The sequence below is a fragment of the Streptopelia decaocto genome (genome assembly GCF_964273445.1).
Source record: "Streptopelia decaocto genome assembly, chromosome: 7".
In the NCBI taxonomy this organism is placed as follows: Eukaryota; Metazoa; Chordata; class Aves; order Columbiformes; family Columbidae; genus Streptopelia; species Streptopelia decaocto.
This window is the reverse complement of record NC_138661.1, coordinates 36,257,598-36,270,565: the sequence shown is the minus strand read 5'-3', so window position 1 is coordinate 36,270,565 and position 12,968 is coordinate 36,257,598. Positions and strand designations below refer to the sequence as shown.

At 41.5% G+C, this 12,968-nt stretch overlaps 1 protein-coding gene across 9 annotated transcripts in view; it reads right to left on the bottom strand.

The window, feature by feature from the left end:
• Nucleotides 1-12,968, bottom strand: part of RAD51B (RAD51 paralog B) — a 397,198-nt gene that overhangs the window by 114,827 nt on the left and 269,403 nt on the right. The window contains exons 11-12 of one of the 9 annotated variants that reach the window (XM_082058679.1): nucleotides 4,222-4,325; nucleotides 2,162-2,283 (exon numbers count right to left, since the gene is read on the bottom strand). The exons of 7 other annotated variants lie outside the window; for them this stretch is intronic. In XM_082058679.1, the coding sequence (XP_081914805.1) occupies nucleotides 4,234-4,325 (92 nt within the window). In that variant the 3' untranslated portion in view covers nucleotides 2,162-2,283; nucleotides 4,222-4,233. Of the gene's footprint in view, nucleotides 1-2,161; nucleotides 2,284-4,221; nucleotides 4,326-12,968 lie in introns of those variants that run through there. One more of the 9 variants, XM_082058678.1, reaches the window with a different exon arrangement.

Sequence of the window (12,968 nt, the reverse complement as noted above, 5' to 3'; positions counted from 1 at the left end):
ACCTATTGAAACTGGTAGATCTAGCACTACATTTCCTTTCAAGCTAAATAAGGCTACAGTTAAATACCTCTTTGTTTAGTAATTGCTAAAAACAAAAGACTGTCAAAAAACACAGGCTATGCAAGGTCTGGACCTCACAAGGCAAGGGGGTTAATGGGAACGGATGCCCCAAACGCGTCAATCAGGGCAATGAGTAGTGCAGCTCTGCTCCTGAAAGTGCTGGGCATTACTATGGCATCTTTGTCGACATATGAAGCAGATCCTAACATGAGGCTTACTGTAAGCCAGTGTTAAGTAACTAATTTTTACTACATCCAACTAGTGTAATGATTTCTTTGCTATTTTGCTAGCTGTCACTAAAAGGAAGTGGAATAGTAAAAGCTTAAAACTGTCTGGGTTTGCATTTTGGTTTGGGTTGGGTTTTTTTGGGGGAGGGGAGGGTGTAGAAAATGTGAAGAACAGGTTTCCTCTTAAAGAAAACCATCAAAAGCCAGCCAGAATTAGTTTACTCTCCCAAAATACTGATAGGCCTTATGAATAATCTCTGAAACCCATTAAACAGGTGAAAAGGACTTCAGCTTCATCCTTTAACCACACCTTATCCTTGGCCAGGTCCTAGATGGTTAATTATTTCCAGTTATGTCTGAATAAAGTTTTAACCATCTCTGTTGGAGTCATCAGCATCTCACATGTGTAGGTGAGAGGGGAAGAAGTGATCAGTTTGAGCGTTAGACAAATAATGGACTTACGGACAGAACAAAAAGCAAAAGAACAAAATAAAGTAACTGAAAAGGGCAGTAGACCAGTTCTCTTATAGCAGCATTTGAGGAAGGCCTAGAAGAAACCCGGACACCTAACAGTATCCAAAAGCCTTTGCGTCACTTTATTTCAGCTGTATCATGCCTTAAATTTTGGCAAGGAAATGCCAAAACTATGGTCAGGAAATGATGAGAAGATTTCCAGTTCTTCACCTTGACATTCAAGTAGTCTCTCACAGCACCGGTACATCAAATCAAACTTGATTTATCCTTTAAAAAAAAAGAAGTCTAATTCCCAGAAGCTCTGCAGCACCTCTGGCCTGTTTTCAGAGGATTGTGGCACATGGGAGGTTGACTGGGTGCTGAGGGGGCAGTACAGCACATGTTCAGGAGAAGGAAGGACTGCATGAGAATCCCATGGAAAACCATGTCGCACTCAACCTAGTCTCCAGATGGCCTGTTATAAATATGAGAAATTATTTAAGTCAAGTAAAGTATAAGGGATTATGTGTTCATTTAAACCTTTGTTTGAATTGAGTCATAAAGCAGGAAAGCCACGAAAATGCAAAATGGACTTTGGAAAAATATGCCCAGATAAGGACAGACAAGGCTTTCTTGAAAACTGTGAAATACCTGGATTATCTGCGTATGTATATATGGCCTTTAACACTGTAGAAATGGAGCATCCTACATGTAATAGTGAACACTTCAGTATCTCTGTAAATTAGAAAAGAAGATGGAAAACAGGACATGGAGAAATTCTATTGTCCACTATTATACAAAACTGGCAGGAATTAGCAGTTGAAGACAGATATCTTCAGGCCTCAATCTTAAAACCTTATTTCATTTGATATTACTCATTCCTAGGACACATTTAAAAGAGCAACGAACAATTGATGCTGATTGTTGTGGCTTATTTGCCAGTCAGAGATAGATGTGTGCCCTGCATACACTCATTTACCGTAACAAATATTTGCACATGGGACTGAAGCACTGGGAAACCATACACCCACAGATACTGTCTCAGTCAATCCTTCCTTTCAAGGCTTGGTTCCACTCCCTCCTCCATCTCAGTCCCTCCATTAATCTACTCATTTGCCTTTGAGTTTTGCTTCGATTACAAGTTATCGCCACTAAGTACATGAAAACTGTAACCAAACCTGTCTGTGCCTAACATAATCACTCAAATAATTTCCAGCTAATGATTTACTGTTTGCTTCACTTCCCCACCCACCGTCTGCTTTTTTTAGAGCAAAGACGTAATTTCTTGCATGTAGCTAAAGGACTACACACACCAATGGGACTAAGAATGCAATTTAAAAGACTGAATGTCGAAAAAGACATTTGAATATTTTCCCTTCAGCGGAGAACAGCATGTTGCTACTTCAGTGGCATAAGGTTGCTACGCCCAGAAGAAGCTAGGAACTGTCTTCTGAGAGGGCCATGCCAGTGGAAGTACTTTTGGCTCAGCATGCCCATGTATCTGCCGATCTGATTCTTCAATGAGACAATTCACTGTCTGTTTCTGGGGAGAGAATGAATGGAGGAGTTAGATCAATTATCCGAGAGTCTTCAGGATACACTTTGACAGATGATGAAAAGACTCTAATATGTAATTGAAATATCCCATACCAAAATACTCACATAAAACCTCAGCTGATTACACACAGGTCTGAGCTATCTCAGAACTTTAGAACAGGAATTGAGTTGTTTATCGGTGAAAGCCAAACTTCTAAAAAGCTGGCTGCCCACTACAGAGCCTTTGTGTTGGGTAAATTAGCTTCAGGAAGAGAATCAAAATGAATTAAAACCACATGGAGATCCTCTCCCTTTACCCCTCTTTTCCCCTTTCCTTTCACTATATGAATCCCTCACCAGGAGACAGGGGCCAGTTCAGTCTAATTTAGTCCAGTGTTTTTGTTTCCTGAAGTCTCGGTCTTGGGCTGAGTCCATTAATAGGCTGCAGCTGATTTTAATCTAGATGAACTCAAGACTTCTCTCTTCTTTGGTTTTAAAAAGATTACAAATTGTGTGTTATATAAATAGAGCGAAAAGGGAAAAAAAGAACCAGAATGAGTAAAAAATCTGCTCTCCATTAGCTGACCTGCTGAACAAGCCTGTGATTCAAATAAAGATGAGAAATGAGGGTTGTGGGGGGAAAAATACACAAGTAAAAGCCCTAGTGATACAGCACCCAGACACACTGGTAAGAGGAGATGCAGTAATGTCTGATAGCTACCATTAAAGACAGAAGAGATATTAATGAGACTCCAAAAGTGGCAAACCAGATGCCTCAAAGACTGTTCTGATAGTTTGCAGCACTCCTTCCCAGTTAAACTTAAAATCACTTTCATTAGCAACTATGACCTCTTTGTATCTTGTGTCTCTCTGGTAGCTAAGGTGGAATAAGTTGGTCTTAGACTTGCTGTGTGTAGATACTTGTGGGTATAAAAAATGCCATGATACACAGGTGGACTTACTCAAGTGGGATCTCTACAAAGGGGTGCTGAACCAAGACAGAGTTGTTTCAGATCAATGCTGAGGTACATTGGGAGAACAAGCGTTAAAGAAGTATATTGCTATGTTATCCTCTAAATAACCAGTTCTGGGTTCCTCAGGACAAATGAAAGAAAAAACAAAGCCCATGCCAATGGGATGCACAATTATTTCACCTTTTGTCCAGAAAACCTATTCTAGATTAGCTCTAACAAGTATGAAAAAGAAAAAGCAAACTAGTCTGCTACAACAGGTAAACAGGAGAATTATTTTTGTTATTAATATGATATGACAGCTCAGAGGCTTTAGCACAATAGTCTTCTCACCATGGTAAAGGGTGACAGAAGACATCATGTCCCCATAGTGCTGTTTCTCATGACTGCAGTTGTAGATGACTGTCAGCAAGGCTGTCAGCTTTGCTGTACACCAGGACTAATACGATTATGGTCAAAACACTTTTGCCTTATTGCTATCAAACCACTCCGTGTAGACATCTTTCTCCTGTCACAGAGAAGGAAGGAGAGCTGGATGCCATCATCCTCTTCCATCTCAGAAAGGGCAATTTCTTCATTGTCTTTCTGAACTGCCTACACTTACTGTTGTTCACTTCTTGGCATAGCGTGTTTTCTGTGTACTTCACCCTAAACCAATGTTCTGTGTTCTCAGCTCCAGCTGTTCTGATTAGTTTTCTTTATTAATTTCCTTGTGCATTGATTTTCTTAAATAACACATTTAAACACTTAGAGAACACAGGACACTGGATGGCTTAAGACTGCATGAATCCATGATTTTTTAAATAATTGCAATTGATGCTCAACCCCAGTGCTGATGCATTAAAAGTTTCCCTTCAGAGGAATCTCATAAACAGCTCATACACAACTGCTCTATTTAAAAATGGCCACTGCTGCTGAGGAGTAGAGCCAAACATGAAAGGACTATAAATACCGAGTAGAGTGTAACTACTCACAGCACCCTGCAGTCACACTCCCAGTGGAGCAGCAGACAGCAGCCGTTTGGAAGGAGAGATCTTTATAGAGTCGTCTGTAAAATATTCCTGTTTTTTTACTCCACCTGAAAAATATACGTAAAAACTGCTTTCCGTTCATAAGAAAAAAGTTTTTAATAACCTATGTGCAAGATTTTCAGTGAGCTGCACTGACAAACAAAAGATCCCAAGAAGCTGGAGTCTTGAGGTCATTATGATAACTCAAAAATCTCAGAATAGCATTTGATTCCTCAGAGAATCCGTTTAGAAGTCCAGAAAGTTTTCCTCTGCTTGCTAATGCTGTTATTTTGGGAATCACACACATCTGTTTTACACAAAGAGAGTATATACCTGCATAAAGTAAAAAATCATAAGAAGGAAATACAACAGATGTAGTAGAAGTGCTAGTAATCAATAACAAACAGCAGATATGCAGAGAAACAGACAGACAGACATAAGTAAGAGGAATTACATGATCCTGTCAGCTTTACCTGAATACAACCCCTCACAATAAGTCTCAATTGCAATGATAAACACGCCTGGATTAAACCCAGCAATTTTTCATTCCTTGCCAATGGGGCAAATGTAACTTGGAAGGGGTCTGTGTGCAATCACAGGAGGTTTTATTTGTATAACTTTTGTGGAGTTTGACTACGACTATATTTGATTGCATGTGGGTGGCTGTGGGACAGAAGGACAGCTGGGTGAAAAACTATGACAAAAGGAATCTTGTCCTGTTTCCTGCCCGTGCTTCATTCACTAATGAGCACTGCTCTGGGTCATTCTCAAGATTTCTTCATCTGTTGTTGTCTCGTCTGCAAAAGGGGCACCCCAGCAGTGGAGCTGTTGTCAGCTTGTCTCGAGAGTTTATTCCGCTGCCTCTCACCCCTGCAGCTGTGTGGGATCCTAAGTGCCTGGCTGTAAACAACGCCATATTTCGTGCTTCCTTTTGGATGACTTGAAGGCCAGTCTGAGGCCAGATGTGTTTGCTGGTGTAATCTGTTTCCCATTTCTTATAATAAATGCGTATCTCAACAACTAATAATCAAGTTAAATCAGGATTTATCTGTTGTCTCCTTCAGTGTGATTTGTGTTGGAAAGAGAATGTTAATAAAAAATAGTGAAGTCCCCAGTTTCTCCTTTCTTCCTGGAGTACTTGAAATGTTCGGCGAATGTACCCCTACGAGTAAGCAACCAAGCTGGTGAATGTGATGCCGTTAGACTCCTGCTGTTGCAACCAATATCTCTCTTGTTAGCTTGTAAAAATAAAGCCATTTTGCCTCTTTAAGAAACACTGTTTCGCAGTAACACTGCTTCATTTATTCTGGTTTCTTTTGCCAGATAAGTTCACTTGAAAAAGTTTCCTTCTGGTTTAGCCTCTTTACTAGAATTCTTTATGAAAGGCTTCTACCTGTCTGCAGGCAGGTTTCAGCTGTCTCCCACAGTTACTCTGTTATCAAGTCCAGTCCCTTGATTAGAAACCCCATTAGAGGAGCCACGGGAAGACTGCATCTCTCTCCCTGTGTCCAGGGTAGCTCCCTGTGAGCTTCAGTAAGCCTCTATCCTGGGAAAATGAGTAAATCACACTCAATTTCATTATATCAAAGAGAAGTCTTTTGATTCGTATTGTAAAATGATATTGAAATAGCTTTCCCCTTGCAAGCAGGTGGAAAGGTGAGGCAGTGGGAAGAACAGCGCTGCAAGGCCCTAGCCTCCCCCATCTACCAATGGCCCACAAGATGTGTGCTGTCACAGCACAACACCACTGTGCTCCCCACCGCTCTCTCTCTTCTTGCCAGTCAGATCATGGCCACATCCACTCCCACTCCTCAGGTCTGTTATAGTGTGACCCTCACTCTCCATTAAAACCTCTGCTCAATTCTCTCACTGATGCTCTACCAATGAAAAGCAATTCCATTAGGCATGGCTGTAATACCAGACTTCCAGTCCTCTGGTATCTGCTACACGGTCTTTTACGTCCTCTCTAAGTTGCAACAATGATAGACGGACAGACAGACAGATAGATAGATATGAGGAAAGCCATAAGGTTGCCATTTCCCCACGAAGCCTTTCAGAGAAATGCTCTAAAGTTTCATCCCAAAGGAGGTTTTTTCAAGCTCTCTAGCCATGAGACGGAAAGGAAACCCTTTCCACAGTGCTCAGCAGCTCTCAGTACAGATGTATCAAACCAGCACCTACTTTTATTCCAGATAATTGTTCCCTGACAGTACTCAGAAGCTCATCTATTGTCTTCAATTGCACTAATGAATCTTAGTTACTCGGTCAGCCTTGTTAGTTCTGTTCAGCAAATGAGCCACCAGAAACCTAAGTAGATTCTATTCCTTCTGTGCTCTTTCACTTTTACTTCAACACCCAAGTAGAAAAACTGTAACTGCATACGTAAATCTCCATGACTGGCATAACTGAGGACAACAATTTTAGCTGTCAGGAAAGACACAATTTATTCCATTAAAACCACTCATGATGATGCGTGAGAAGGAAAGAACCTCTTGTAGCTTTTAAGAAACAATTTCTAGGGTTAGAAATTAGGAAAACAAAACAAACCCAAAACATTTGTATTTGTAAACTGAGTATATTGGCTGTAGCTTGACTGAGATGTGCTAAATGTAATCTTGGCTTTTTTTCTTCAAAGAACCACCACACTTTAAGATGCTAGTAACATAAACCTAAGCATGGACAGAGTCATTCCCCCTGCTCCATCTATCTGGGTTTTCAGCATCTCACTGTGCTTTTACATCTACTACTTGAAGTAAAGATCAATCTGTTTTCTGAAGGCTACTTTGGTGGGTGATCTGAGTCAATTCTCTTTCTTATTTTCCAGGACATTCAGAATTTTCTTTCAATTTTCTGTGTTGAACTTAGTGGTTTTGCAGAGCCACAATATCAATAACATAATATGGAACATTTGTTTTATTTCTTCCTGTATCCAGCATGGCTTTACACACAGATTGATCACCCCCAGAACCACGCTGACCATACAAGAGGCATGTCTAATTTGAGCTTGGCTCTAATTCTGCTTTCATCAATTTTGTATATAGTTGATGTACTATGACTTCTTGAAGAATATTCCTCACACTTGACTCTCAGTAGTTCCACGGGATTCTTGCCACTCTCATTGTATCCTTATCAATTGCTTTCATTCTGCCAAATCAATATGCCCTCAGAACACTTGCATTTCTCTAATTAAGGTTCTTGTTCCATCTACAGCGAAGTCAGTAGAGCTTTCACATAACATCTAATCTATGAAGCCACTGTATTATAAAAAGTTTGCAAGCAGTCTACTGAAACACGTCTTACACACTGGAAAAAGAAAATCCCTTATCTGATCTAAGTAGTAGAGTTGTGAGAGCAATTAGATCCTGGAATTATGGAAACAGACTGTCATAAATGTGTGAAAGTGTTATTTTGCACATCATGCACCATGGTAACCTGTGAATTAACCAGAAATCAATGCAGGGGTGCACCCTGAATGTGAAGACAAAGCTGGTAAGTATTTGTGGGCTGCTTTCATTTTGTGTCCAGAAATTTCAAAGCATCATACACAAGGAATGAACTCTTTACATGAGAACCAAAATACACACACACTTCTTTAAAACACCCCAGCTACACAGCATTGCCTCTAATGGAGTGTAAATCTGTTTCTCCATTGTCTCTTGATACACAGAGATGGTACATGGACTAGACAAAGCTAGAATAAGACTAGTACACAGGCAGGCTAAGTTAACTTCTGTGTTTGCAAGGAATATCTTTAAATCATCACCTGAGCTTAGCTGATGACACAATCATTGCCTGAGTCATCTGAACATCTGAAACAATGGCTCTGAGCATGGTAAACTTTGTCATTAATCTGACAGTGTGTCAGCCTCATGACTTGAAGGAGGGGGAGAGGGACAGCAGGGATTCTGCCACTTCAGCAGACAAGTCTATGGGTGGAGCAGGAGCAGAAAAGTACAGTAAGCCTGACTCAGCCTCCAGCAGATACATTCCTGATGCTTCAGCAACATGACTGAACTTTACACTCAGGACACCCAGTGCCTGTCACAGTCAATGAGGAAATGGCATCTCACTGTTCCTGATGAGGAGCAACAACGCAGAGGAGGAATCAAATGGCAGAGGAGCAGCAAAGCAGAGGAACCCGGGTTTAAAGCCTTGCATGACCTGAATAAATACTAGCGCTGACATACCTGATTCGGGGCTGTCATGCAAGGGAAGCCTAGTCTGTAGATAAACAGTGTCCGCCCTTAACTTCCTGAACTATCAGTTTTCCCTGTCTAATGCTGCAGAAAGGTTATGCTGCAGTGCCCTGTGCTTCCTCACATTTAAAGTTAGGATAGCCAAGGGCAACAAAGACTCCTTCCTCTCTAGTCTGATAGCAGATTTCTTCCTTCCTTCTGTTCACATGAAGAACAAACACCGAGTTGAATAATAACAGTAGACGCTTCATTACGATGCTCTCCTGGGCACCCAGCCCTGCTTAGCATTATCTTACCACTTGGTTTTGTTTTGAAGGAAACCATGAATGGTCCTTTCAGTTGCTGATGTTTCAAGATCAACATTACCTCTACTTCCTCTATTTTCAAGTCTCCTTATTTTACCAACAATATGTGGCACTATGAAAAAAAAGGACACAGATCCAATGAACTAAGAAAACTGTCAGTCCAAGAGGCAAGCAGAAACAGAAGGCCTTTAAACTAGCTTTCTCTGAACTAGTTAAGCTATGGATTCTGAGCATTAGGAAAACAAAACAAAACAACCCCCCTAAAAAACAAGAAAGCCAAAATAACTTAATCTTTGGCGGCTATTGAAGGAAGTGCATATGAGGAACACAGTTGAGGCTTGGAATATACTTTATTTGAAAACAACCAAGCATCTGATCACAGTTTCTGAAATCAACATCACCACAGGATCCTCCCTGTCACATCTCTTACTTTACGGACAAAAAGGTCTTTAATCATTCAGCAAAATCCCTACCCTCTGATCTGTAACAGACAGGTAGCAAACCTGATTTACTCCAGCCTTATCACTGGCACATTCCTGCAGACTTTTACTCTTCTTGGACAAGTCATTGTTTTGGACAAGTTACTAAATTATCACTCACTTTTCACACTATGGGAAGGAAAGGTGAACAAATTTAATGACAATTGTGCAGTCCTCTCTGGAACATCCAAGTCAGGCATAGTCAAGAAGCTATACTGAAAACAGGTGTCAGTGGACACTGTTGTTCCAGTGGTGACTGGGAAGGACACCAAAGGGGGACAGAGAGCTACATCCTCAGCCATGGCTCTTTTTCTGCAAAGATCTGTCCACAAAAGACACTTAAACTGGGCGTGGGGCAAGATGGCCTCAGTTAATGCCACACGGTCAGCTGCAGCCCTCAGGTGGGTCAGCTCATTTACCCCCTCTGCCAGACAGGGACTCGAGTTTGCAGACTCAGTCTGTGTACTGAAGTTTCATGCACTCTTGAGAGATGCAGCAGTGAGCGGTGTCCTTCCTGAGCCCAGACAGCTGGGACCAGCGGGAGGGACACCTCTCTCCGCTTGTGTTCAGATGTGACCACGAGTTTTAGTTCATTTTACACGGGAGAAATCGTGACTTTCTCAGACTTCTTTCTGGTCACTGCTTAGGAAACTTTCCTAGGGCACAACAAATCTTCCAAATGAAAATCAAACAGTGCTTCAGGCTGCTGCTGTGGTAGGTGGGAAGCTACGGGTCAGCTGTGGACCACTCATTCCCCAGTTCAACCTAATGCACATTCAAGAGAAAAAGGGGAAGCAAACCTGTTTCTCAAGGAAAATAAAGTATTCTGGATGAATAAAGGTTAGCTCTGTTAAACTGGAAGAGAGCCCTATTCAGTACTATTCAGACTGTAGTGATAAAGTAAGGCCACAAAGTTGTTGGGGAAGGAAGGCTGAAAGGCAAAGAAGAAACAACACACCTTTGAGCTCTGGCGTGCACGGCATGAGGCCCTGCCTCTGTACCAAACATGAAGGTGGCTGGGATCACATTACAGAACTACCAGAGTTCTGCTTTATCCACCCTAATTTGGCGGTTTTGGCTTTTGCTACCACATTAGGATACATTGGCTTGATTTTCAAAGGTAACAAGCACCTACAGCTCCCACTGACTTTAGTGACAGCTGCAGTTCTAAAAATCAATTTAAGATAGTTTGCATATTGAGAAGTACTGAAGGAAAATAAAAGGCCTATTGTGTGGATACGATGAGTTTAAACACTGCTGATGGGTGGTATATGAGTCCCTTCCCTTTTCAAACGAATTTCACTTCATGTTTTGTTTGGTTTTCCTGTTGATGCATCCTGCACCCTCCAGTGCTAAGCTGGTGGGATCCCACATACTTTTCCTGGCATGTGGAGTTTAAAATAAGAGACCTCAGCAATCGGATATCCTCAGCACTTCCAGCTATTGAACACAATCATGAGCACTGTGATCCAATTTCAGAGCAGAAAAGAAAAGAAATATAGGAATATTCTCCCTGTGCTGCTACAGGGCAGACAAAAGAAAACTAAGCAAACAGGATGTTCTGCTCCTCTGTGAACTTCAGCAAATGGCCACAGCAGACAGGATACAGGCTACAAACACACAGCTGCAATGTCTGTGCCTGGCTGCCCAATGCCTTGTTTTGGGTAATTTAGTCAAGCACAAATAAGTCATGACGAAAGGAAAAGGTGTACTGTGCAGTTCCCACCTGGCATGTCTTAAGACTGAAGTCCTTCATCAAACACATGCAGTCCGAAGGAGGAATGTGATGTTTGTGATATGCTACTAAGCAGAAGAGTCTCATCCCTAAACTCACTCAGACCATTTTCAGGAGTGTAATGCTTGTTTATAGCACAGGACATCAGCCTGCTTATTCTAAGCTTATTCACTCCATAGTAAGGCACATCCCAGCTGGGGTCTCCACAACAGCACACAGTGCTCCGAGAAATCACCCTACTGCACACTGTTTGATGGCACTCTAATAGTCCCACAACATTTTCTAGACACATCACTCTTCACATCTATTTCTGCTGCTACTTCTTGGGAGTGCACCATCACAGGGTATTGAGACTACAGGGGAGGGATATCGTTTCTGTAATGGAAAGCTAGGATGTTTAAATGAAAATGAGATTCAGTGGACAACAAAGTAAAATCTTTTCAGCAACAACATCTCTTGATGAACTGTTAATAGTAGCATTATCTGCCCGTGCTTGCTCTTCACCTACGCAGCCATGCGAGCGCTGCCTTGCCACAGGTGAGCCCTAAGGCAGAGCCGCCAGGGTCGCTCAGGTCACAAACCAAGGCACAGCCGCTGTGCTCTAACAAACTGCTGACTAAACCTATTGCCTCTCTCATCTCTGTAACCCTTGGTTAACTCAATTTGGCCCTGAAATTTAATCTCAAATTTTTCAGGCATCTTCACAAAACTGAAGGATTGAAGAGCCAGATTCTGTTTTCCTTGCAATATAAGCAATGAGGAGAAGCACTACACCAATCATTAACACTATGTTAAAAGTTCAAGTGAACGTTACAGAAAATATGCTACAGTAACAGCCCAATGTTATTAATTTTAGGGAATGACTGTAATGAGAAAAACCTTTTGAAGTACAAACCTGTTTGTTGGGAGGATTAATCACGTGTGTCTGTTTCTATTAAAGTGCTATATATTCCTGTTCCATTTTATCAGGACAGATTTAAGCTAGTATGATAAGATCGTTTATACTTGTGGTTAGCCCAGCTTTAAAGACAGGGCAAGTCTACACATCAGATGCAGAGATACCTGAGGTTGTTCTAGGTGTGTTAATTCTGAAAACATAGAGAAAGTTTCAAAGAAAAACAGCACCGGAGCCAAAGCAGCAGGAACCCTATTTGCAGAACGTTATCCCTGTGCTAATAAGCTCCCCCTCCGGCAAAGTTTTATAGTTTAGATGAGGTGCTATTCAAATGTGCCTGACTACACAGGATTGCACTCTGGAGACTTCCAGGTTTGGGCTGTAGCTAACTGCTGGAACTCTGCACCACTCTCCCCTCCCCAGCACAGGGAACAATAAAGTGTCCAGCATTTCCCTTTGGCAAGCAGGCTGTATGCTCAGAGAGTTTACAAGATTTTAACATGGAGAATACGTAAAGTCCTCTGGCTAAAGAAAAGTTGCATGTACTACCAAGGTTAAGTCATTTGGGTCATAGTCCTCTCCTGCTAGCTATTGTTTAAAAAGATAAAATGACAGTAGTGATGGCTTTGCCAAACATGCCAGAACAGACACAACCTTAGAGGACAGCAAAAGAAATCTAGTTGTGCCTACGTGAGAAAGGGATAAATCACAGTGAGACTTTACTGCCTTTTACTTTCATAAGCTGCATGCAAAAGTGTGAGTCTTTACTCTGGCTGAAGATTCTTTTTGGACAGACATTTTTTTTGGCTTCCTATTCATGAATGTGTTCGCTTAAGAACATTAAGTTCATTTTAGGTACATTTGACCTTATTCTACAAATCTGTAGCTTAAAAGATGTAACATCTCCTATGTTAAATCCAGGCGATTACTAATAGAGTCTTGGTCTTCTGTGACAATGTTCAGTTCCCAGAACAATATACTGTCACAAATCACAGATACTACCTCTCATCAACAGACTTCACTCCTTATGTTAAAGCCTTTTGGAGGAAAGGCCATTTGCTTTAGCACTGTGCTGAAAACACAGGGGAGCAGCTCACTTTG